The sequence below is a fragment of the Leucoraja erinacea genome, chromosome 14 (genome assembly GCF_028641065.1).
Source record: "Leucoraja erinacea ecotype New England chromosome 14, Leri_hhj_1, whole genome shotgun sequence".
Classification (NCBI taxonomy): domain Eukaryota; kingdom Metazoa; phylum Chordata; class Chondrichthyes; order Rajiformes; family Rajidae; genus Leucoraja; species Leucoraja erinaceus.
Window position 1 is genome coordinate 8,202,116 of NC_073390.1, and position 22,729 is coordinate 8,224,844.

Consider the following 22,729-nt stretch of genomic DNA (forward strand, 5'->3'; position numbering starts at 1 on the left):
GCAGTAAGGCACGGAGTCAAATGGCCTAATTCTGCTCCTATGATTATGACCATGAACAACGTAAATTCTGATTGTGAAGTTGAAACAGCATGGAAAACACCAATTTACAAGCAGGATTAAAATGGGTAACTGCAACTTCTACCCTTGATAAGCGATAATCAAAATGTATCTCATCTACTTACCATCGCAGATTGAGTATATTGAGTATGGAGGCTGCGAGGTCATGTTGCAGTTGTGTAAGATGTTGATGAGGCCTAATTTAGAGTATTGTGTACAGGTCTGGGCACCATGTTATAGGAAAGATGTTGTCAAGCTGGAAAGGATGCAGAGAAGATTTACATGGATGTTGCAAGGACTAGAGGGTCTGAGCTATAGGGAGAGGTTGTATAGACTGGGACTATTCCTTGGAGAGCAGGAGGATGAGGGGTGATCTTATAGAGGTGTATATAATCATGAGAGGAATAAGTCAGGTAGATGCACAGTGTCTCTTGCCCAGAGTAAGAGAATCGAGGACCAGAGGACAATGGTTTAAGGTGAAGGGGAAAAGGTTCCATAGGAATCTGAGAGGTAACCTTTTCACACAAAGGGTGGTGGGTGTCTAGAACAAGCTGCCAGGGGAGGTAGTCGAGGCTGGGACTATCCCAATGTTTAAGAAGCAGTTAGACAGGTACATGGATAGGACAGATTTGGTGGGATTTGGACCAAATGCGGGCATGTGGGACTAATGTAGCTGGGACATGTTGACCGATTCGAGGCAGTTGGGCCGAAAAGCCTGCTTCCACACAGCATTTGACCATACAACTCTATCCAAGTGGATCAGAACTTGCCAACCTTTTGGTGGTGCACATCATTTATTCGTTTTGCCTGCTTGAAATAAGCTTGTAATTAAGGAATGTGTACTGTTGCTGCAAGCCTGAGACAGTTAGGAAGTTATTTTGAAAGTGTCTCCATCATATTTTCTCCAATGATGGGATTTTCTGTACAGGTGGCTCTGAAATGTCTTCATTCTTCATGAACCATGGCGTCCCATCTACCTTGTTAACGAAGCTCTTGACCTCATCTTCTCTGTTTCCCGCACCGGTTCTCAACCTCTCCCTTTGCGGGAACGTGGGTAGAGCTCGCTAGGACCTCACATTCCACCCTACTAGCCTTTGCATTCAACAGAACATTCTCTGCAATTTCCATCAGCTTCAGAGAGCTTACACACATCCTTCACCATTCTCCCCTCTCCTCCCATTTCAGCAATTTACAGCGACACTTCCCTTCATGACTCCCTGTCTACTTTCTCTCCTTATCAATGGCCTTCAGTGATCCCTAAGATTTTTCATTTTCAAATGTTGGCAGGTATGCAACTCCCTTCCCTTCCAAGATGCTGCTCGAGCTGTTGAGTTACTTTAGCAGTTTGTTATTTTGCTCTGGATATTCAGCATCTCTTGCATCTTATCTATTGCTTACTGTTATCCTGCACACAACTTTGTATTGCAACCTCGTTTCTAGCTATGTCTGATGCTGCTCCTGGTATGGTTGAAGCTCATTGAAGCAGACTTGCATTTTTTTTTTAAATTATCAAAATAGAGTGAGGCACATACTCTAACATAACATTACAGATGTGTACATCCTACTGCTGCTAATAGTCTAAGATGCCTCAAGTTCAAGTGAGTTTATTGTCATGTGTCCCTGTATGGGACAATGAAATTCTTACTTTGCTTCAGCACACAGAACATAGTAGGCATTTACTACAAAACAGATAAGTGTGTCCATATACCATAATATTAATATATACACACATGAATAAATAAACTGATAAAGTGCAAATAACAGAAAATGGGTTATTAATAATCAGAGTTTTGGCCGAGCCAGGTTTAATAGCCTGATGGCTGTGGGGAAGTAGCTATTCCTGAACCTGGTTGTTGCAGTCTTCAGGCTCCTGTACCTTCTACCTGAAGATAGCAGGGAGATGAGTGTGTGGCCAGGATGGTGTGGGTCTTTGATGATGCTGCCAGCCTTTTTGAGGCAGCGACTGCGATAAATCCCCTCGATGGAAGGAAGGTCAGAGCCGATGATGGACTGGGCAGTGTTCACTACTTTTTGGAGTCTTTTCCTCTCCAGGGCGCTCAAATTGCCAAACCAAGCCACGATGCAACCGGTCAGCATGCTCTCTAATGTGCACCTGTAGAAGTTAGAGAGAGTCTTCCTTGACAAACCGACTCTTCGTAATCTTCTCAGGAAGTAAAGGCGCTGATGAGCTTTCTTGATAATTGCATTAGTGTTCTCGGACCAGGAGAGATCTTCAGAGATGTGCACGCCCAGGAATTTGAAGCTCTTGACCCTTTCAACCATCGACCCGTTGATATAAATGGGGCTGTGGGTCCCCCTCCTATTCCTTCCAAAGTCCACAATCAGTTCCTTGGTTTTGCTGGTGTTGAGGGCCAGGTTATTGCGCTGCCACCATATGGACAGTTGCTCGATCTCTCTTCTGTACTCTGACTCATCCCCATCAGTGATACGCCCCACAACAGTGGTGTCGTCAGCGAACTTGATGATGGAGTTTGCACTGTGACTGGCTACGCAGTCATGAGTATAGAGTGAGTACAGCAGGGGGCTGAGCACGCAGCCTTGAGGTGCTCCCATGCTGATTGTTATCGAGGCTGACACATTTCCACCAATACGAACAGACTGTGGTCTGTGAATGAGGAAGTCGAGGATCCAATTGCAGAGGGATGCGCAGAGACCCAGTTCTGCGAGTTTGGTAACCAGCTTGGAGGGGATGATTGTGTTAAATGCCGAGCTGTAATCGATGAATAACAGCCTGACATATGAGTTTTTGTTGTCCAAGTGGTCCAGAGCGGAGTGGAGGGCCAGCGAGATCGCATCCACCGTTGATCTGTTGTGGCGGTAAGCGAACTGCAGTGGGTCCAGGTTTTTGTCGAGGTAGGAGTTGATTTGCTCCATGATCAACCTCTCAAAGCACTTCATCACCACCGGCGTTAGTGCCACTGGTCGATAGTCATTGAGGCACGTCACCTTATTCTTCTTGGGCACTGGTATAATTGATGCCCTCTTAAAACAGGTGGGGACCTCAGACCTTAGAAGTGAGAGGTTAAAAATGTCCGTAAAAACTCCGTCCATTTGGTCCGCACAGGTTTTTAGAACACGACCGGGTATACTATCAGGACCAGGTGCTTTTCGGGGGTTCACCCCTCTGAAGGATTTCCTGACATCGGCCTCTGTGACTGACTGAAATACCATCACAGCGAATGGGGGCTCGGGAAGGTACATCAGTATTCTTCCTATCAAAGCGTGCGTAAAATGTATTGAGCTCGTCAGAGAGTGATGTTTTGCCGACATTCGAGCTGCCTCCTGGTTTGGCCTTGTAGGAGGTGATTGCATTCAGGCCCCGCCACAGCTGCCGAACATCTGTCTCATCCTCCAGTTTGGAGCAGAAGTCCCTTTTGGCCTTTTTGATGGCCTTACCAAGGTCGTATCTGGTCTTCATGTAGGCCACTGTATCATCGGAAGTGAATGCCTTGTGTTTGGACTTCAGAAGAGTGCGGATCTCAAAGTTCATCCAAGGTTTCTCGAGATGCCCAATTTTGAATCTATTTCCTTTTGTATGACTGCAGTATCACAGAACACCCTGGAGAAAAGTCTTCAGTGCGATGAAGGGATTTCCTTTTCTATAAGAATAGTTCAATAGTCATTTCTAGAGCATATCCATTACTAGTGAGTAAGTGGTCAAGTAGACCACCCCCCCCCCCGCCCACCACGCTCTTCCCCATAGTAGCTTGCTCACTATCCAGACTAGCAGCTACATCCATCAAAACTCCGCCAGTTAGACTATTCTTAGTGATAGACACTGACATTTTGCTCAACCTAAAGGAGAATAGAGAATAGAATTCAAAATGATCAAGAAGGAACTGCAGATGCTGGAAAATCGAAGGTAGACAAAAATGCTGGAGAAACTCAGCGAGTGCGGCAGCATCTATGGAACGAAGAAAATAGGCAACGTCTGAAGAAGGGTTTCGGCCCGAAATGTTGCCTATTTCCTTCGCTCCATAGATGCTGCCGCACCTGCTGAGTTTCTCCAGCACTTTTTGTCTACCTTAGAATTCAAAATGAGGTTGGCTTGGCCACATCGGACCTGATGACAGGCGACTTCATGGGTTATGGAGACAATGTTGAGAACTCCCAGGTCTGGGCAGTGAATCAAAGAACTTGTATCACTCTATGAATATAAAAACCCTGCCAGTTTATCACTGTGCTTGGAAGGAACTGCAGATGCTGGTTTAAACCGAAGATAGACACAACAAGCTGGAGTAACTCAACGGAACAGGCAGCACCTCTGGAGAGAAGGAATGGGTGATGTTTTGGGTCGAAACCATTCTTCAGACGAGTCTCAACCCAAAGGAGAGAAAGGTCTCAACTCAAAATGTCACCCATTCCTTCGCTCCAGAGATGCTGCCTGTCCTGCTGAGTTACTCCAGCTTTTTGTGGCTATCTTCTTATTACTGTGCGACTTCCCTCTGATGTGTTTATCCTGCTGCTGGCACTGTATATATACACACACAACAATTACAATGAATGAATCTGGTACTTTGTCTACAAGGTACAATTCCGTGAGTGTGAATATGTCAGACTGTTGCTCAATTCATCTGTGGGAGAGCTAACACAGTTAAAGCACAAGATTTAAGATGTTTGTGAGGAAGATTGCAATGGAAGTTAATTTGCCCTATCCAAATGTTATGGTTGGACTGATGTTGGGAGGTTTGCCATGTTTTATACATTTCCTGCTTTAACATAAGTTTTATGATACAATCAAAGGTAAGGTTGAAAATTTACTGATCACTCAAAACATAGGTAGGACAGTAAGTTGTGAAGAGGTCATAAGGGGGCTGCAATAGGATATGAATAGATTAGGAGGACAAGCAAAGATTTGGCAAATACTGTATTGATAGGAAGAAAACAAAATCATATCTACATATTATTCTCCATCAGTTGCACTCCAAAATCATTAGTCAGAGCAAATCCAGACCCACTTTTTGTTCGACTGCTCCCGTAAAAGACCCATTGTTTTGGTATGAATAATGATTTCTCTAACTTCAAGTAACCCACTCTCTCCCTCCCTCCCCCACCCAAGTTGTCTTAGATAGACACAAAAAGCTGGAGTAACTCAGCGGGACAGGCAGCATCTCTGGAGAGAAAGAATGGGTGACGTTTCGGGTTGAGACCTTTGTTCAGACTGGTTCGGGATGAGGGAGATGAGACTGGTTAGCATTGTCTATATCTCTTGTTTCCCTTATCCCTAAACAGTCTGAAGAAGGGTCTCGACTCGAAACGTCACCTATTCCTTCTCTCCAGAGATGCTGCCAGTCCCGCTGAGTTACTCCAGCACATTCATGATGATTGTCCAGGTAATAGATCTATAACAACTAATGATCTCTTTAACAAAACAATCACAAATGTCCACAGAAAAGTTTGGAACAATTTGTGATTTAAAAAATATTCCAAAATGTGCTGACAATACCTGCTTCCTTGTCATCTGGATCTAAAGAACCATTAAACCATTGGCCAAATATAATACAAACTGTACCTGACACAAACTACATGCTTGGATTTACTTTGAGATCAATCAAATTGACTTCATTCCATCAGACAATGCTTTATGTTATCAACAAATGACGTTAATCTATTGCAAAAACACAAAGACCAATGACCTGTCAAAATTGTACATCAACTTAAAAGGAATTCTGTGCAGGAAATGCTAATCTTTGCTGAATTATATATTAATGCAGCAGCAGAAACTGGCATAAGCCATTTCTATTAAACCAGTTTAATATCAAAACTTTCTAAATAGTGAAAACAAGATTACATTTTAATATCTAAGCTGCCCAAATGCAGTGATCCAGCTTCACCTTTAGTTCAATACAATTGTTATGTACCAACACTAAAATATTCCAGGACAGAGTCCTGGAGTAGCTCAGCGAGTCAGGCATCATCTCAGAAGAACATGGACAGATGATGATTCGGGTCAGAACACTTCTTTGGACTGATTGTGGAGGTGGGGGGGGAAAAGAAAGCTGTAAGAGAGGAGGGGCAGGACAGAGCCTGGCAGGTACAGTAATTGGCCGACACCGGTGAGGAGGTTATTTGATAGACAGGTGGTTGAACAAAGAACAGAGATGAAAAGACAGAAGGTGTGAGACAAAAAGATTGAAGAGTTGTGAATTTTGAAGCTAGAGGAAGGAATGTACATGGAAGGGAAGGGGGAGGGGGGGGAGGGGGGAAATTGGTGCGAGTCCAAGTGGGACACCATGTTATAGGAAAGATGTTATTAAGCTGGAAACAGTGCAGAGAAGATTTACATGGGTGTGGCCAGGACTTGAGGGCCTGAAGTATAAGGAGAGGTGAGTAACTCTATTCCTTGGCGTGCAGGAGGATGAGGGGTAATCTGATAGAGGTGTACAAAATCGTGAGCGGAATAGATCGGATAAAAGCAGTCACTTGTCCAGAGTGGGGAATCGAGAAGTGGACATTAGTTTAAGTTGAAGGGGAAAAGATTTAATAGGAATCTGAAGTGAAACTTTTTACACAAACGGTGATGGGTGTATGGAATGAGCTGCTGGAGGGGGTAGTTGTGGCAGGTACTATCGCAATGTTTAAGGAATATTTAGACAGGTACATGGATAGGATAGTTTTAGTCAGGTGGGACTTGTGTAGATGGGACATGTTGGTCGGTGTGGGCAAATTGGGCCAAGCTGCAAGACTCTATGACTCCATTAAGCTACTGCAGGTCCACATCCGATTTTCTGGCAACTGATGTTCCGGCAACTCCTTCAATCCAGACAAAATTACGAGTGTGCCGTCCCCCCGTTCACCAAACCCCTGTGTGTAGGACAAGACTCGTAAGATGTGGCTTAGTCAATGTGTGGTGGGATTCGTTCATTTAGGCCAAAGAAGGCTTGCAGTGTAACCAAAACAAAACCAGTTGTTTAATTTACTGTCACGTGTACCGAGGTAGTAAAATACTTTTGTTGCGTGCTATCCCATCAGCCGAAAGACAATACATGATTACAATTGGGCCATTTACGTTGTACAGATACTTAAGAAGAGAATAACATTTAGTGCAAGGTAAAGCCAGCAAAGCCCAATCAAGGATAGTCAAAGAGTCACCAAAGAGGTAGATAGCAGTTCAGGACTGCTCTCTGGTTGTGGCAGGATGATTCAGTTTGTCTGATAACAGCTGCAAGGAAACTGTCCATGAATATAGAGGTGTACGTTTTCACACTTCTATATGCTTTTCCCAATGGGAGAGGGTAGCAGGAGGAGTGGTCAGGGTTCTACTGATCCTTGATTGTGCTGCTGGCCTTGCCGAGGCAGCGTGAGCCCCCTGAATCTGGAGGTGTGAGCATTTTGAGTGAGCGATGATAAGTTGTCAGACTGTCTTTGCGGGATGGGTGCAGCCACCCGAGGCCTGTCTGAAGGTGCTGCTCCGCTGGGTGGGCGGGAGGCCTGCACGACCCGCTGCCACCACGCAAAGCCGTTGTGTGCGGAGACGGACAGCACAAGCAGCAGCAGGCTGGCGGCCAAGATGCCGCTTCCAGAAACAGTCTAAAATTTGCCACTTTGTGCAACATCCTTTATAAGCACAATCATTAAAAAAACATTTCAATTTAATAATTTAATTTAATATTCTTTTTATTCAAGTTTCTAGTTTCTTTACAGACATGGGAGGGGTATAATTAGCAAAACGTAAAATGCTGCAAGGCTCTGGAACCAAGGGTGCCGGAAAATCGGTGGTGGACCTGTACCAGATGTAAGACAAATGGTAAATGAGCAATAACATGGTGCTCATGAGTTTGGGTCCGATAGGAACAACAATGTTTTGGACGAGGCATTCCAGCATGGAGACCATTGGTACTGTCAAGTTTTGACAAATTAAAGGCAAAAATGGGCTTTTAGCAAATGTGGTCTGGTGGAGTAGAGGCGGCCAATGCCACTGATGTGCAAGTTAATAGCGTTAGTGGTTGAGTACATTTGTGGCGTAAAATACTTGACAGCATCAAAAAGTATTTCACACTAATTCATTCCGTATTTTTAAATGTTTATGCAAAATTTCTAGTGATAATGACCTCAATGGATCCGGGTTCTTTTTAAACCTTTCATCATATGTATACATTCCTGAGGTCTTTTTTACATGATTGGAAATCTAAAATCATGGCAAAGCCCTTACCTGGTCGGCCCATTCCAATTTTTTCAAGGTCTTCATTTTTCACATAGTCAAAGTGGGAGAGCCGGGTGACATTGAGATCATCACGGATGCGAAGGAAATACTGTTGCAGCTGCACCTCGGTGAGAAGTTCAAGAAGCCACTCTGTGCCCTCATCTGACTGCATGCTCCCACTGAGCTTCTGGAAGAAAAAACACACAAAATGCATCAGAATGCTAGCTGGAAGTATGGCCAGGAATACAGGAAAATGTAGAAAAGGCACCAAAATAAAATCAATTACTCAGTGAAAAATGTAGTGCAATAAATATTTATGACTTCTGGATACTTAATTCGCAAACGGCGCTTTAAGTAGGAACATAAAGTATGAATGCAGCAAGGCACTCTTGTCATACGATTATACTGTCCCACAGTTATGTTTATGTCACAGGATAGTTTTGAAGGATCGCTGGGACTGGAAGCGGCACTGGTGATGTTTCAGATGCCTATAAAACCCAGGAGCATTCCAACTCCATATATCTAGTTTCCCTCTCCCCTGACTCCCAGTCTGAAGAAGGGTTCCGACCCAAAACATCACCCGTGTCTTCTCTCTAGAGATGCTCTCCCGTAGAGATGCTGCCTGTCCCGTTGAGTTACTCCAGATTTTTGTGTCTATCTTCGGTGTAAACCAGCATCTGCTGTTCCTTCTTACCCATCCAATTTAGTTTAGTTTAGCTTAGAGATATAGCGCGGAAACAGGTCCTTCCTGTGTCCGTGCCGACCAGCGATCCCCGTACACTAAAACTACATGACACCCACTGGGGCCAATTTATACCAAATCAATTAACCTACAAGCCTGTACGTCTATGGAGTGTGAGTGGAAACCGAAGAATCCACGCTGCTGAAAATAATGAGGGTTTTTTTCAAGCAGTCCATTTTGTAGACAAACCTGAATTGCTGCACAGAGCATATGGATCTTATCTTGAACCCAGATACTAGGAGGGAAAGAAACTCTTCCCCAGAAACCATCAATGAACCAGCATCTGTGCCTTGTGGAATCATTAATTGATTTACTCTTTTGGCTTGATGCTTGCAACAGAGCAGTGTTTACAACAGGCAGATATCTTCTATGGAAGGGAAAAGAGATGACAGATGTTGGAAACTAAAATTAAAAAATTGGAATTCTAGAAGAACTCAGCCGGTCAAACAGTATCCGTGGAAGCAAGAGGTGTTCTTAGGTTGAGTCACTGCCTCAGGACTGTGAGGGAAGGGAAATGATTGGCAATATATTGAGCTTGGGCCAAGGAAAGACACTTGGCAGTGCTCATGAGCGTATGTACGGAGATAATCCAGGTGCAGAAGATCAGCAGAAACGACAGCAGGAGAACAGTAAGACAGAAGGTATTGGAAGACCCAATGTGGAGAGGAAAGCTTACTCCTTTGCCCCAGTCCACCAAGGCAGCATATGCCTTGAAGAAAATTCATAATAGAGCAGTAGGAGGAAGACAAGAGAGACTGTAGGTGCTGGAATATGGAACAAAAAGCAAAATGCAGGAAGAATCAATTGGGTCAAGCAACAGCTATGGAGGTAAGATATGCACTCTATGTTTTCTTTATTAACTCAGGACTGAATTAGAGTAATTGATCGTAACATGCCACCACATCTAGATATCAACTTATTTGCTAATTTTCTCATCATTGTTCCTATATTTTTGAATGTCGTGATTAAACTATTGATCTGTCAAATTCATAATAGTTTTGGCCATCCTTGTCAAACTCTGCATCTGTTAGCATTATGCCTCAATGGGTGGTAAGCTATTCCCACTGCTGGCATCTACATATATGACAATAGGATAGAATTTTGAACAGTTATAATCAAGAATCCTACTTCCAAAGAAAATCAAAGCAAAACCTCTTTTTTAAAGCCAAATTTTTCCCACTTGAATCTATCAAAACCGTTATGAGACTCAGCCAAGACAGACATGCATTTTGCATTTATTCACTTGCACTACCATGATCACAATCCAAAATAAATTTGTTTCAAAGCAACTTCTGTGCAAGATTTGATTCAAAGTAATTTAACTAAGTCCAAAAGCATTTCTTATCCAACTGAATATAACCACTTGCCCACTGGGACTTTCCAAGACATGCACGTCATTTTAATTTAATACCAGCTAATGTATAAACCCAATCATGAAGTCTTGAAACCTTCTGTATACATTCTAAGTTTAATTCCTTCAATGCCCAGGTTAAGCACAAAAGGCGGCTAAGAGCTTTCACTGAGCATATCCCGCATCATGACTTGGTTCCAAGCTCTCCATGTGCAGAGAATCATGAGCCTAGGATATTAGATCTATGCTTCTTTTGGCTGTTGCAGTTAGAAATGTTCCACTGTGGACAAGCCAAAGTTATGACTAACACATTTTTTTCATTTATTGGTATTGGCACAAATGATATAAGTTAATTTTTTTCTGCAGTGTTTTTTTTTTCTTTAAATATTTTCTGAAAGTTGTTTTTCCCCTCCCTGTGAAGGCCACACATTCTCCTGTTGCCAGAAGGGAGTCACTGTCTGAGGCAGAGAGAGAATGCACCCAGAGATGTCACTCCCAATTTTCATTTATGGAAACAAGCCCATCGGCCCAACTTGCCCCCATGCACCAGCTACATTAGTCCCACCTGTTTGGTCCATATCCCTCCAAACATGTACCTGTCTAACTGTTTCTTAAATGTTGGGATAATCCCTGCCTCAATTACCTCCTCTGGCAGCTTGTTCCATACACCCACCACCCTTGTGTGAAAAAGTTACCCCTTAGATTCCTATTAAATCTTTTCCCCTTGACTTTAAACCTATGTCCTCTGGTCCTCGATTTTCTTCCTTTCCTGAAGCTGGTGGCTCTGATTATCTATGTAGAAAAGAACTGCAGATGCTGGCTTAAACCAAAGATAGACACAAAAAGCTGGAGTAACTCAGCAGGACAGGGAGCATCTCTGGCGAGAAGGAATGGGTGATGTTTCGGGTTGAGATTCTATTAAAGACAAGAAGGGTCTCGACCTGAAACGTCACCCATTCCTTCTCGCCAGAGATGCTGCCGGTCCCGCTGAGCTACTCCAGATTTTTGTGTCTATCTTTGGCTCTGATTATCACTTAATTGTCATAAGGTGATCAAAAGGCACATTGGCCTTCATCAGTCAGAGTATTCATTATAGAAAAATAGAGAACATAGAAATTAGGTGCAGGAGTAGGCCATTCGGCCCTTCGAGCCTGCACCGCCATTCAATATGATCATGGCTGATCATCCAACTCAGTATCCCGTACCTGCCTTCTCTCCATACCCCCTGATCCCCTTAGCCACAAGGGCCACATCTAACTCCCTCTTAAATATAGCCAATGAACTGGCCTCAACTACCCTCTGTGGCAGAGAGTTCCAGAGATTCACCACTCTGTGTGAAAAAAGTTCTTCTCATCTCGGTTTTAAAGGATTTCCCCCTTATCCTCAAGCTGTGACCCCTTGTCCTGGACTTCCCTAACATTGAGGTAGCACTAAGAATATAAGGACACATGGAAAGGATATTGAAGTGACATTATGGTTATAGCTTGTCGACTTCCTGCATCTAGCCTGTCCAACCCCTTAAGAATTTTGTAAGTTTCTATAAGATCCCCTCTCAATCTTCTAAATTCTAGAGAGTATAAACCAAGTCTATCCAGTCTTTCTTCATAAGACAGTCCTGACATCCCAGGAATCAGTCTGGTGAACCGTCTCTGCACTCCCTCTATGGCAATAATGTCCTTCCTCAGATTTGGAGACCAAAACTGTACGCAATTATAGAAGTTGGGAGGTCATGTTGCAATTGTATAAGACGTTGGTGAGACCGCATTTAGAATATTGTGTTCAGTTCTGGGCACCATGTTATATGAAAGATATTGTCAAGCTTGAAAGGGTTCAGAGAAGATTTATGAGGATGTTGCCAAACTAGAGGGTGTGAGCTGTAAGGAGAGGTTGAGTAGGCTGGGTCTCTATTCCTTGGAGCGCAGGAGGATGAGGGGTGATCTTATAGAGGTGTATAAAATCATGAGAGGAATAGATCTGTTAGATGCACAGAGTCTCTTGCCCAGAGTAGGAGAATCGAGGACCAGAGGACATAGGTTCAAGTTGAAGGGGAAAAGATTTAATGGGAATCTAAGGGGTAACTTCTGCACACAAAGGGTGGTGGGTGTATGGAACAAGCTGCCAGAGGCGGTAGTTGAGGCTGGGACTATCCCAACGTTTAAGAAACAGTTCGACAGGTACATGGGTAGGACAGGTGTGGAGGGATATGGACCAAGCACAGGCTGGTGGGACTAGAGTAGCTGGGACATGTTGGCCGGTGTGGGCAGGTAGGGCCGAAGGGCCTGTTTCCACACGGTATCACACTTTGACAAAGGGCAGCAACACAAGGGTACGAGCACAAGCTGACGAGCTTATTCCAACAACAAATATGTGACTTGTTCCTATATACTGAATACTTCTCCCAAACTACCTCCAGCGAACATTTGTAGAACAATCATACTTCCACTTTCTATTATCGTTATGGAATAGTGTTTATTTTTATTGAAGACCATCGACCTCTACAAGTTTCAGATTTGCAGAAGCAGCAGTGCATGGTCACATCAACTCTAAATGTGGTGTCATTGTTCTGAAAAAAAAATTCCATTTACCCTCCCCACTCAATTTCTATTAATTAAGGGCCTGTCCCACCAGCATGTGATTGCAATCGTCTAGCGCGACCAAACGTGGTGGCTTGAGGCGTACGGCTTTGCGGGGCCAGTCCCACTTCCAACCGCTTAGCCGTCTGGAGTTGTGCGGAGCAGGTCCCGACATCATACTCACCTATCAGCTGGCCAGGAGGCGGGCCGACTGAATTTGGACGTCGCACGGCGTCGGGCGGTTACACCATCACGCAACGGCACGTCAGGCGGTGACGTCATCGTGCAACGCCACGGGCTAGGCGTATGCCGTCGAGGCTCTGCGTACGGCCTCTATGCGGCTGTGGGCCGACAGGCTGTTGCCGAGCGGAATTTTTTGACAGTGTTAGTTTTTCGGAGCCCCGCGCTATGTCGGGACCAGCCCTGCACAACTCCATACGGCTCCGGTGATCGAAGTGGGACCGGCCCCGCGAGGCCGTACGGCTCACGCAACCACGTTAGGTCGCGCTCACCGCATGCAGTCGCGTGCTGGTGGGAGAGGCCCTTTAGCCACAATTAATCTGGACAGTTGTCACTTCTCATAGAAGGAGCCAAATAGCACTGTTAATTACTGTTTATAAAATGTAATACATTGTTTTGCAAAAAATTGCAAAACTGGAAATAAACTCCAACATTCCTAAAATTATTGCAACTTTACAGTAACATAATATTACTATTTATCACATAGAAAAATGTGAAAAATATCGTGAACTTGCAATACACAACACGATTAAAAGATACTGAAAACAGTTTGACAGTTAACATCTGAAAAACGGAATGGATGTCATTATCTCAACTTTTGGACTCTTATAGACAAAATAGTTGGAAACACTACAGATGGTATTGGTCCTGAACAAACAATTACTTAGTCAAGGAACTAAGCCTGATACAGCCTTAAAATATTATCGTATAAGATTGGTCTAAACTCTTTATAGCAACAGAACAATCACATTTCAGAGTAAAATAAACAAACTTTCCCCAGGTTCCTGACAAATTCTTTTGAAAATTAAGCATTTGTTTTCTTTCATCACATATGTAATTTTTCGGATTTTTCAACGTGAAATTGCAATGTTATTCATTATATTTCTGTAAAATGTTCTGGAACATTATCTCTAAATTTGAAGAGATCATTGGATAAAACAGCTTTGCTGCATATGTAAATGATGCAACATGGAGCATAAATTACACAAGAAATTAATTTGGATATCACACATTGGAATAAAGGTTCAAAATGATCATTAGCAAGTTATTGCCTTGCTACTTCACGCTCTGACCTACATGAAGTGGCAAGCATCCTACCATTTAAAATAAAGCCTGCAAATATGTTTGGAAAGTTTCCTAATCCTTGTCTTCCCAGGTGTCAAAAATTAAAAGAATATAAATGCCTCTGATGTTCCCAAACATTAAAAAAATGATCAAAATTACTTCAAACAATTAAATGCATGTAAGTTGACAACAAATGTTAAACACATTTTTGTTAAATCTACCCAAATATACCTCTCTCTTGAAGTAATTGCTCCTCATTCAAATTAGGTGCAAATGGGCAGATCAACTGCTGGGAAACAGTGCAACTGGGATCAATCAAGTCCAATTTTGGTTGCAAGTCTTTTGCTACCATTATTGCAACTGCCAGGAAGGTGAGGACATCCAGGTTAACATTGGTGACTTTTGTCCCACAAAATATTTTGCACTACTTCAGCCATCGGAACCACACCTCCTACCAAATGAACCCAGTAGGTGTTGACAGCTGTTCCGCCCCTCCGCACAAGTGAATCTCATTTAACGTGTGTTCTCCACTGACAAAATAGGGAGGAGGCTGGGAAAGGAAGAGGAAATGGATTTGTGAGAAAGGAAAGGATAGGGCAGACAGCCTGACATGATGTTACAGCTGGTGTAAATGTCATCTCTCTGTAACCAGACCCTGAAATAAATCACCGGCTTCTATAAATTTAGGGAGCTTGAGATCAAGATCAGCTGACACACAGCAGGATGTAGAGTGTAGGTTACAGACATCTCATGAAAAGGTACATAAGATCGTGCCTCATCAGCAATCCAAATACTGAACACACAAGCTCCAGTTAAATATCATCCCCAGAGCCAGGCAGAGGATTTCTGACTTAAGCAGTCACTTGTTTTAAACAGTTGCTTATTTCAAACAGGCCTTCTCTTTTAACACAAATTCAGGGCTCGACATGTTGAACTGCAGAAGCTGGTTTAATCCAAAGATAGACACAAAAAGCTGGAGTAACTCAGCGGGTCAGATCAGATCCAGACAAGGACCATAGCCTCTACAATTAACCTCAAACAGCCTTTCCTAACGCAGCCACAATACTGTGTGTAAGAAGGAACTGTAGATGCTGGTTTAAACCAAATATAAGACACAAAAAGCTGGAGCGACTCAGCAGGTCAGATCAGGTCAGCATCTCTGGAGAAAAGAAATAGGTGACGTTTTGGGCCGAGATCCTTCTTCAGACTTTCTGTCCTGAGCCTCCTCCAGACTAACTATGCTTCAAATAATTAATATTTTGTGGCCTAGAGATAAAATAAATGATTCACCAAGCTAAAACAGCAAACAACCTAATTGTTTTAATAACAGGACAGTAACTATTTCCTATTCCAACCATTATCCAAAATAAAAAGCAAATTGTGTTCAGTTTCAATGAAAAAATGGTGCAATACAAAAAATAATTCAAACATCTTTTTCTTTAAATTTGCTTTTATAATTCACAACTCCTATCTCTATTTGCAGTATCACAGTGGTGAAAACCACTCAGTACATCATCGGCGCCCCGCTCCCTGCCATGGATGCCCTCCACCGAAAACGGTGTCTGAGTGGGGCTGGGAAGATCATCAAAGACCCCTCACACCCCAACCATGAACTGTTTGCCCTCCTCCCATCAGGGAGGCGGTACAGGAGCCTCAGGTCTCGTACTAGTAGGATGAGGAACAGCTTCTACAACAACACTATCACACTGCTGAACTCGGAGTCCTGCCGATAGATTTCTCCAGTCTCTCCGTCCACATTGTTTGCTTACTCTGTATTTTTATTTCTATATTGCACTATTACTACGGACTGACGCTAAACTGCATTTCGTTGTACCCATACTTGTATTTGTGCAATGACATTAAAGTTGAATTGAATTGAATTGAAACAATGCATCCCTCCCCAATGAACTCAATGCATTCTGTACTCATTCTGTCACAGATGTCAAATCGGCTTTAATGAGAGTTCCCAGCCGTGTTCTCAAAACGTGCGCAGAGCTGGCAGGGATATTCACAGGCATCCTCGACCTCTCCCAATAACCAATCTGTGGTTCCCACCTGCTTCAAGATCACCAACATCCCAGTGCCAAAGAAAGACAAAGTAGGGTGCCTTCATGACTACCATCTGGTGGCTCTGACATCCACTGCCTTTACGAGGTGCTCGGAAAGGCTGATCATATCACACATCAACTGCAGCCTCCCGGGCAGCCTTTATCCACTGCTACTTGCTTAGCATTGCAAGGGATCCACTGCAGACGCCATCTCCTTCAACACCATTCTTCCACCACCCTTCTCGCAACTGAACCGTGACTTCCTGACCCATCAGTAAGGATATGTGACAAAACAGCCTCCATTATAATTCTCAATATCAGTCCCCCACAAGATTACATTCACAGCTCCTTACTACTCCCTGTACACTACAAACGTTTCCATGACAAATATTTAAACAGGGTATAGCCTATAACTCTTGTTAAAGTTGGCATCCAGCAATCTGATGTGAGTTTATAAACTGAAAGGAAGCTAGCGATCTATGAATTTAAAAAGTACACAAATATCTATAATTGATTAGTTAAACACCAACATACATAACAAAGGACTATCACTTCTATTGAGAGTGCTAATTAAGGTGCTTTCACCAGGTAAAAAAGCAATTTACTCTTTTTGTTTCATTTTATAGCTTTAAAAACAAACTGTGCTAGCTGTCTAACATCCTGAAAAGTGGGGCCTGGCATAAAGTAGGAAGCCAAACAATGACTAATTATCTTAACATTTGACCTTTCAATGCTTTTATTTTTCAAATAATATTTCAGTGTTATTTACAACATCTGAACCCAATGAATATCTGATCAGTCAACTTGAAGATGAAGTAAAAGAGAATCCTCTTGCTATCATAAGCCAGGCTCACGGACAGTATCTATTCTTTCTGGCCAATATTTATGCATTAATGAAAAGCAAACAATTAGAAAATCATTGTTTGGTTTTAGCTGCATAATTTTTAAGGCAGATTGCGTAGATGAATTGCAGAAGTCAGAATTGGAAGGTTAAATTTGTGTAACCTCTCCCTCTTTAATATCTACTGCTTAAAGTGATCATTTCCTGTGTGTCTTTTTAACTTATATGATGTGAAAAATAAACAGAGGGCTATTTTTATAAATTGGCTTTCTAACTGGAGGTTCTAGATTTGGCGGAGATAGTTAAAAGGAACTAAAAGTCAGTAGGAAGGAACTACAGATGCTGGTTTACACTGAAGATCGACTCAAAATGTTGGAGTAACTCAGCAGAACAGGCAGCATCTCTGGATAGAAGGAATGGTTGCCTTCTATCGAGTGATGCTGCTTGTTCTGCTGAGTTACTCCAGCATTTTGTGTCTATCTTCAGTGTAAACCTGCATCTGCTGTTCTTTCCTACACATTTCATCTGCTCCACTGTGACATCTCCTCAAGGAATGCCTACTTTGAAGGTTCCCCGCCTCTCCTACGAAAGTTCTGCAACATGCTCTCTCGCTGCTCTCCCTCTCCCCTAACTCTCAGTCTGACGAAGGTCTCGACCCAAATCGTCACCCATTCCTTCAATCCAAGATGCTGCCTGTTCCGCTGAATTGCTCCATCTGGAACTAAAAGTGAATTCAGAAGATCACAATCAGAATGCTGGAATTTAACTCCAGGTTAGAACACTGGAAAATAGGTCATTTTGGCAACATCTCCACATACTCAAAATTACAGTTGTAAGGTAGCATGATTTTCTTTTAAGGCAGCTGACAATTTTTCAGAAGGCAGCAACTAGTGGAACCAAGCCAATTATGCAATGAAGACATGATGTACAAATGCCCAAAAATAATTTAATCTATAAAACTAAACCACAACTGTACGTTCCTTTGTGCAATTATTACTGAAAGGAACTCAACTGCATCCACAAGCTGTTAATAAACAAACACTCGCATTACTTCATGTAAAATGAATGCAAACGACTTTCATTTGTTTTGAGTATTCACTGAATCTCAGCATAAATCTGGCTTGGGATCAATTCAGCAGTTCTTTCTGATGGAAAACCAAGGAAAGCCAGATCAAATCAAGCCAAGTTTATTATCATATGCACAGATACGTTCAGGTGTATATACAATGAAAAGTTTGCTTGCAACAGCATCACGACTTTCCCAGTGCAAGAAAAAATAATAGATTATTGCTTGGCACTAAAGAATGTGGAGCTATGTCAAGTAAGTGGAGTTTGTGATCATTCTGAAGGGTCCAGTTGGTTTAAGGTCCTGCTACAAACACTCCCTGACTTACGCGGGTTACGTCCCACAGACTGTTGCACGTCAGATGTTAGTGAGCCCGAAACTGAAGGGCTGCTATGCACGCGTAGATATACTATTCAACACGGAGCCCACTGGGAGCCCCACCGCGGAGCCCATGTGGGAGCTCTGACGCAGAGACAACGTGGAAGCTGTGATGTGGAGCCCATGTGGGAGCCCCGGCGCGGTGACTACGTGGTAGCTCTGATGCGGAGACCACGCGGAGTCCACGAGAACAGCTGACTGGCTTGCAGAAACGGCATCTTGTGACGGCAGTAGCACACAGCTAGCGTGATTACCAAGAAGCACAACTCCGAAATAAAGTAGTGGGCTAACGACTTCCTTATGTAAGTGCGAGTTAAAGCAAGTTGCCTATTATGCAAGTCCGAGAACGGCTGTACTATTCTCAAATAAGATTAATGTTCACTAAGAAGCATTTAGTCTTCTTTTGTTTCCATAACTACATCCTTAAGATTTTAAACAAATGAAGAAAATGAGAAATGCATTCTTGTTTGGTTTGATACAGCCCAAATCACAAAGTTTTAGATCATGGTAAGCATTACTGAAAACAAGCTGTCTTGAACAAAGAAAATTTGCCCTCAACTCCAAACAAAACACTTCCCTCTTCTCACGAACTTGCACAAAAGGCCCCTGTAAGATGCTGTGACTCGTCTGAAACAGGAAAAGTAGCGAGACCTCATTTAGATTTTAGTAACCCTGGTGAAACTCATTCATTCATAATTGGTTCCTGCAGTTTGATTTAAGAGATGATAGCAATCTTGACTTCCTTTCCTCCTCTTTCACGTGTTAATTGTTATTGGCAACCAGGGTTCAGAAGGCAGCTCAGCCTACCCACCCAGTTTCAAAATAGGCCTCTTTCTGAAACACTTAAAAAAGTCAAAAAAACGTTCGTATTCTGTCGTGTGCATTTGTGCAACTTCACAGAAAATGTATTCCAGACTTCTTATAAAATAAGAACAAAACACATTGCAGGCACAAGAAACTGCAAATGATGGCAACGTGACCAAAACATTAAGGGCCTGTCCCACTTGGCAACTGTCGGCATAATTGACTGACATATTAGCTCACCAAAAAGGTCGCGCCATGACGATGTCTTGATGCGCGGTGTCTCCTCAAGTGTAGCAACACTTTTTTGGCGCCGCTGGATTTTGAAATGTTCAAAATCTTTTGGCGACCCTGATACGTCAGTCAATGACGCCAGCAGTCGCCGAAAAAAATTGCCAAGTGGAACAGGCCCTTAAAGGTTTGAAGGAACTCAGCGAATCAAGCAGCATCTGTGGATGGAATGGACAGGTCGGGACTCTTTGTCACAATTCTTTTTTTGAAGTATACAATCCCAACCTCAAACTTTCACACACCCAGCAAATATCACACCGAGAAGAGAGCTTGAACAAGTGAATTTGGTCTAATTCAATTCTGAATAGCTGGAAATTCCTGGTCGCTGGGTTAGTGTACATTTCATATTCTACATCTACAAAATCACAGAAATCGAACCACACATTCCAGGACGCAAACTACAGATTTATCAGAATGAAGCCACACAATTACAGAGCAGATAATCAACGACATCAGTCACATTGAAAAGGACTGAACTCCATTTCCAAAATACCTCTGGCTAAAACATTACCTTGACGGTGTGGTCTTTGTGCGACGTTGTAGAGTCATAAGATAGCACAATGTGTTTAAGAGGGAACTGCAGATGCTGGAGAATCGAAGGTTACACAAAAAAGCTGGAGAAACTCAGCGGGTGCAGCAGCATCTATGGAGCGAAGGAAATAGGCAACGTTTCGGCCCGAAACGTTGCCTATTTCCTTCGCTCCATAGATGCTGCTGCACCCGCTGAGATAGCACAATGTGTTAGGTACCGCCCTTGGTCACAGCTTGAACCTTGTGATACCGTTTAAGCAATTTCCTGAATAAACATCTGGTTCCAATAAGATTTTATATTAGATCTCATGTATATCTAATGTGTTAATGCGCAACATTTACATCAATGACAAGAAATCAATGATATAACCTCAGTGACGTTTTTGGGTCGAGGCCCTTCTTCAGATTGATGGATCTGCTTTTGCAAATGATTTATTGTAGTCCTAAGATTGCTGAACTTCTGACCTTTTGGCAGGAGATTTTGCTTTATTAGATATGAGAGTACTCAACTATTTAAAGCATTACTGCTCAACGTGGAACATAGAACAGTACCGAAACACCACCCATTCCTTCTCTTTGGAGAAGATTGTCACCTGTCCTGCTGAGTTACTGCAGCATTTTGTGTCTAACTTCGATTTAAACCAGCATCTGCAGTTCCTCCCTTCATTACATCATATACCTTCATCAGATTCCCTCAGAATTGGTATTGGTTTATTATTGCCACGTGTACCGAGACAGTGAATTGCTTTGTTTCTATGAAATTCAGTCAAATGATTCAATACACAATTATAATCAAGCCTTCCAGAAGCACAACAGGTAGTGCAGTGAGAAAATTACCAGAATGCAGAATGCTGTGTGACAGCATTGTAGAGTTACAGATACACAGAAAAATTGGAAGGTCTGCAAGCTTTCCAGCTTTTGAATCTTCTGCCTGAAGATTGAGGAGAGAACAGAGAATGACCAGGGTGAAATGGTCCCTGATAACAGTGGCTGTTTTCCCAAGAGAATATGAAGTGTCGATGAAAATGCTGGAGAAACTCAGCGGGTGAGGCAGCATCTATGGATCTTCAGTCTGACGACCTGAAACGTTTCCTATTCCACTGAGTTTCTCCAGCATTTTTATCTACCTTGGACTTTTCCAGCATCTGCAGTTCTTTCTTAAACATGAAATGTAGATGAATCAGAATCGCCTCTATGCCAGGACAACAATCCAGGTTTCTCAAATCTATCCATATCAAGTCAAGTCAACTTTATTTGTCACATACACATACAAGATGTGCAATGAAATGGAAGTGGCAATGCCTGCGGATTGCAGAACAGAATAGAACAGAATCAGTATTTACATGTTAGAATTTTTTTTTTTTTTAAAGACACAACAGCTCCTAGACTATGGAACAGCATCCCTCTTCCCATCAGAACTGCCCCCTCCATCGACTCTTTTAAGTCTAGACTTAAAACTTATTTCTACTCTCAATGCCTTTGTTGAGGTCCTCTGAGGGAGCGCTGTATGTATGTATCTATGTATGTATTGTTGACCTATGTACCACTGTTTGTAGTACGTTAGTACCTGCACCAACGTAAAGCACTTTGGTCAACGAGAGTTGTTTTTAAATGTGCTATAGAAATAAAATTGACGACTTGACTACACAACAGTAAATTAGTACAGTAAATTAATCCCTGGTGAGATAAGAGTTTACAGTCCTGATGGCCTGTGGGAAGAAAATCCGTCTCATCCTCTCTGTTTTCACAGCATGACAGCGGAGGCGTTTGCCTGACCGTAGCAGCTGGAACAGTCCGTTACTGGGGTGGTAGGGGTCCTCCATAATGTTGCTGGCTCTGGATCTACACCTCCTGGTGTATAGGTCCTGCAGGGGGGGGGCGAGTGTAGTTCCCATAGTGCGTTCAGCCGAACGCACTACTCTCTGCAGAGCCTTCCTGTCCTAAACCAGATTGTGATGTTGCCGGACAAGATGCTTTCTACAACCCCAGAGTAGAAGCACGGAAGATCCTCAGAGAGACAGTTACATATAATTGAAGACTCTTATTAATGGCATCAAGCTGCCTGGTTACAGGGTATCAGCTTTAAGGAGGTTGGACCAATTTCTCTGGAGCGTCAGAGGTTGAGGGGAGACTTAATAGAGGTATGAGAGGAATATATAAGGTAGAAATCTTTCTCCCAGGGTGGAAATGGCAAAGATTAGAATACATAGCATTAAGATCAGACGTAGAAATTTTACACGAAACGTGTGGAAAAACAAGTTTTTTTTTACACAGAGTGAAGGGTGTCTGGAATGTGAAGTAGGCATGATAGTGGCTTTTAAGAAGCTTTTAGACAGGCACATGGACATGCAGGGAATGGACGGATACAGGTCACTGGCAGATAGAGATTAGTTTAACGTCATTGTGTTCGACACAGACATTGTGGGCCAAAGGACATGTCCCTGTGCTATATTATTCTACACCCTATGTTAATTTAAATAAATCACCAGCTAAAAGCCTTTCCATCTTTCCCACAGTGTGATGGCGAAACTAGATATGGCAAAACCACTGTTTGATAAAACATTCATTTAATTTCCTAGTT

At 42.8% G+C, this 22,729-nt stretch overlaps 1 protein-coding gene across 11 annotated transcripts in view; it reads right to left on the reverse strand.

Annotated features, from left to right (window-relative positions):
• The window catches only part of tnk2b (tyrosine kinase, non-receptor, 2b), a 227,609-nt gene that overhangs the window by 75,444 nt on the left and 129,436 nt on the right, over positions 1-22,729 (reverse strand). For 10 of the 11 annotated variants that reach the window (XM_055645536.1, XM_055645534.1, XM_055645532.1 and 7 more), the window contains exon 2: positions 8,231-8,408. In XM_055645536.1, coding sequence (XP_055501511.1) covers positions 8,231-8,393 — 163 coding nt within the window. In that variant the 5' untranslated portion in view covers positions 8,394-8,408. Of the gene's footprint in view, positions 1-8,230; positions 8,409-14,423; positions 14,733-22,729 lie in introns of those variants that run through there. The other variant, XM_055645533.1, reaches the window with a different exon arrangement.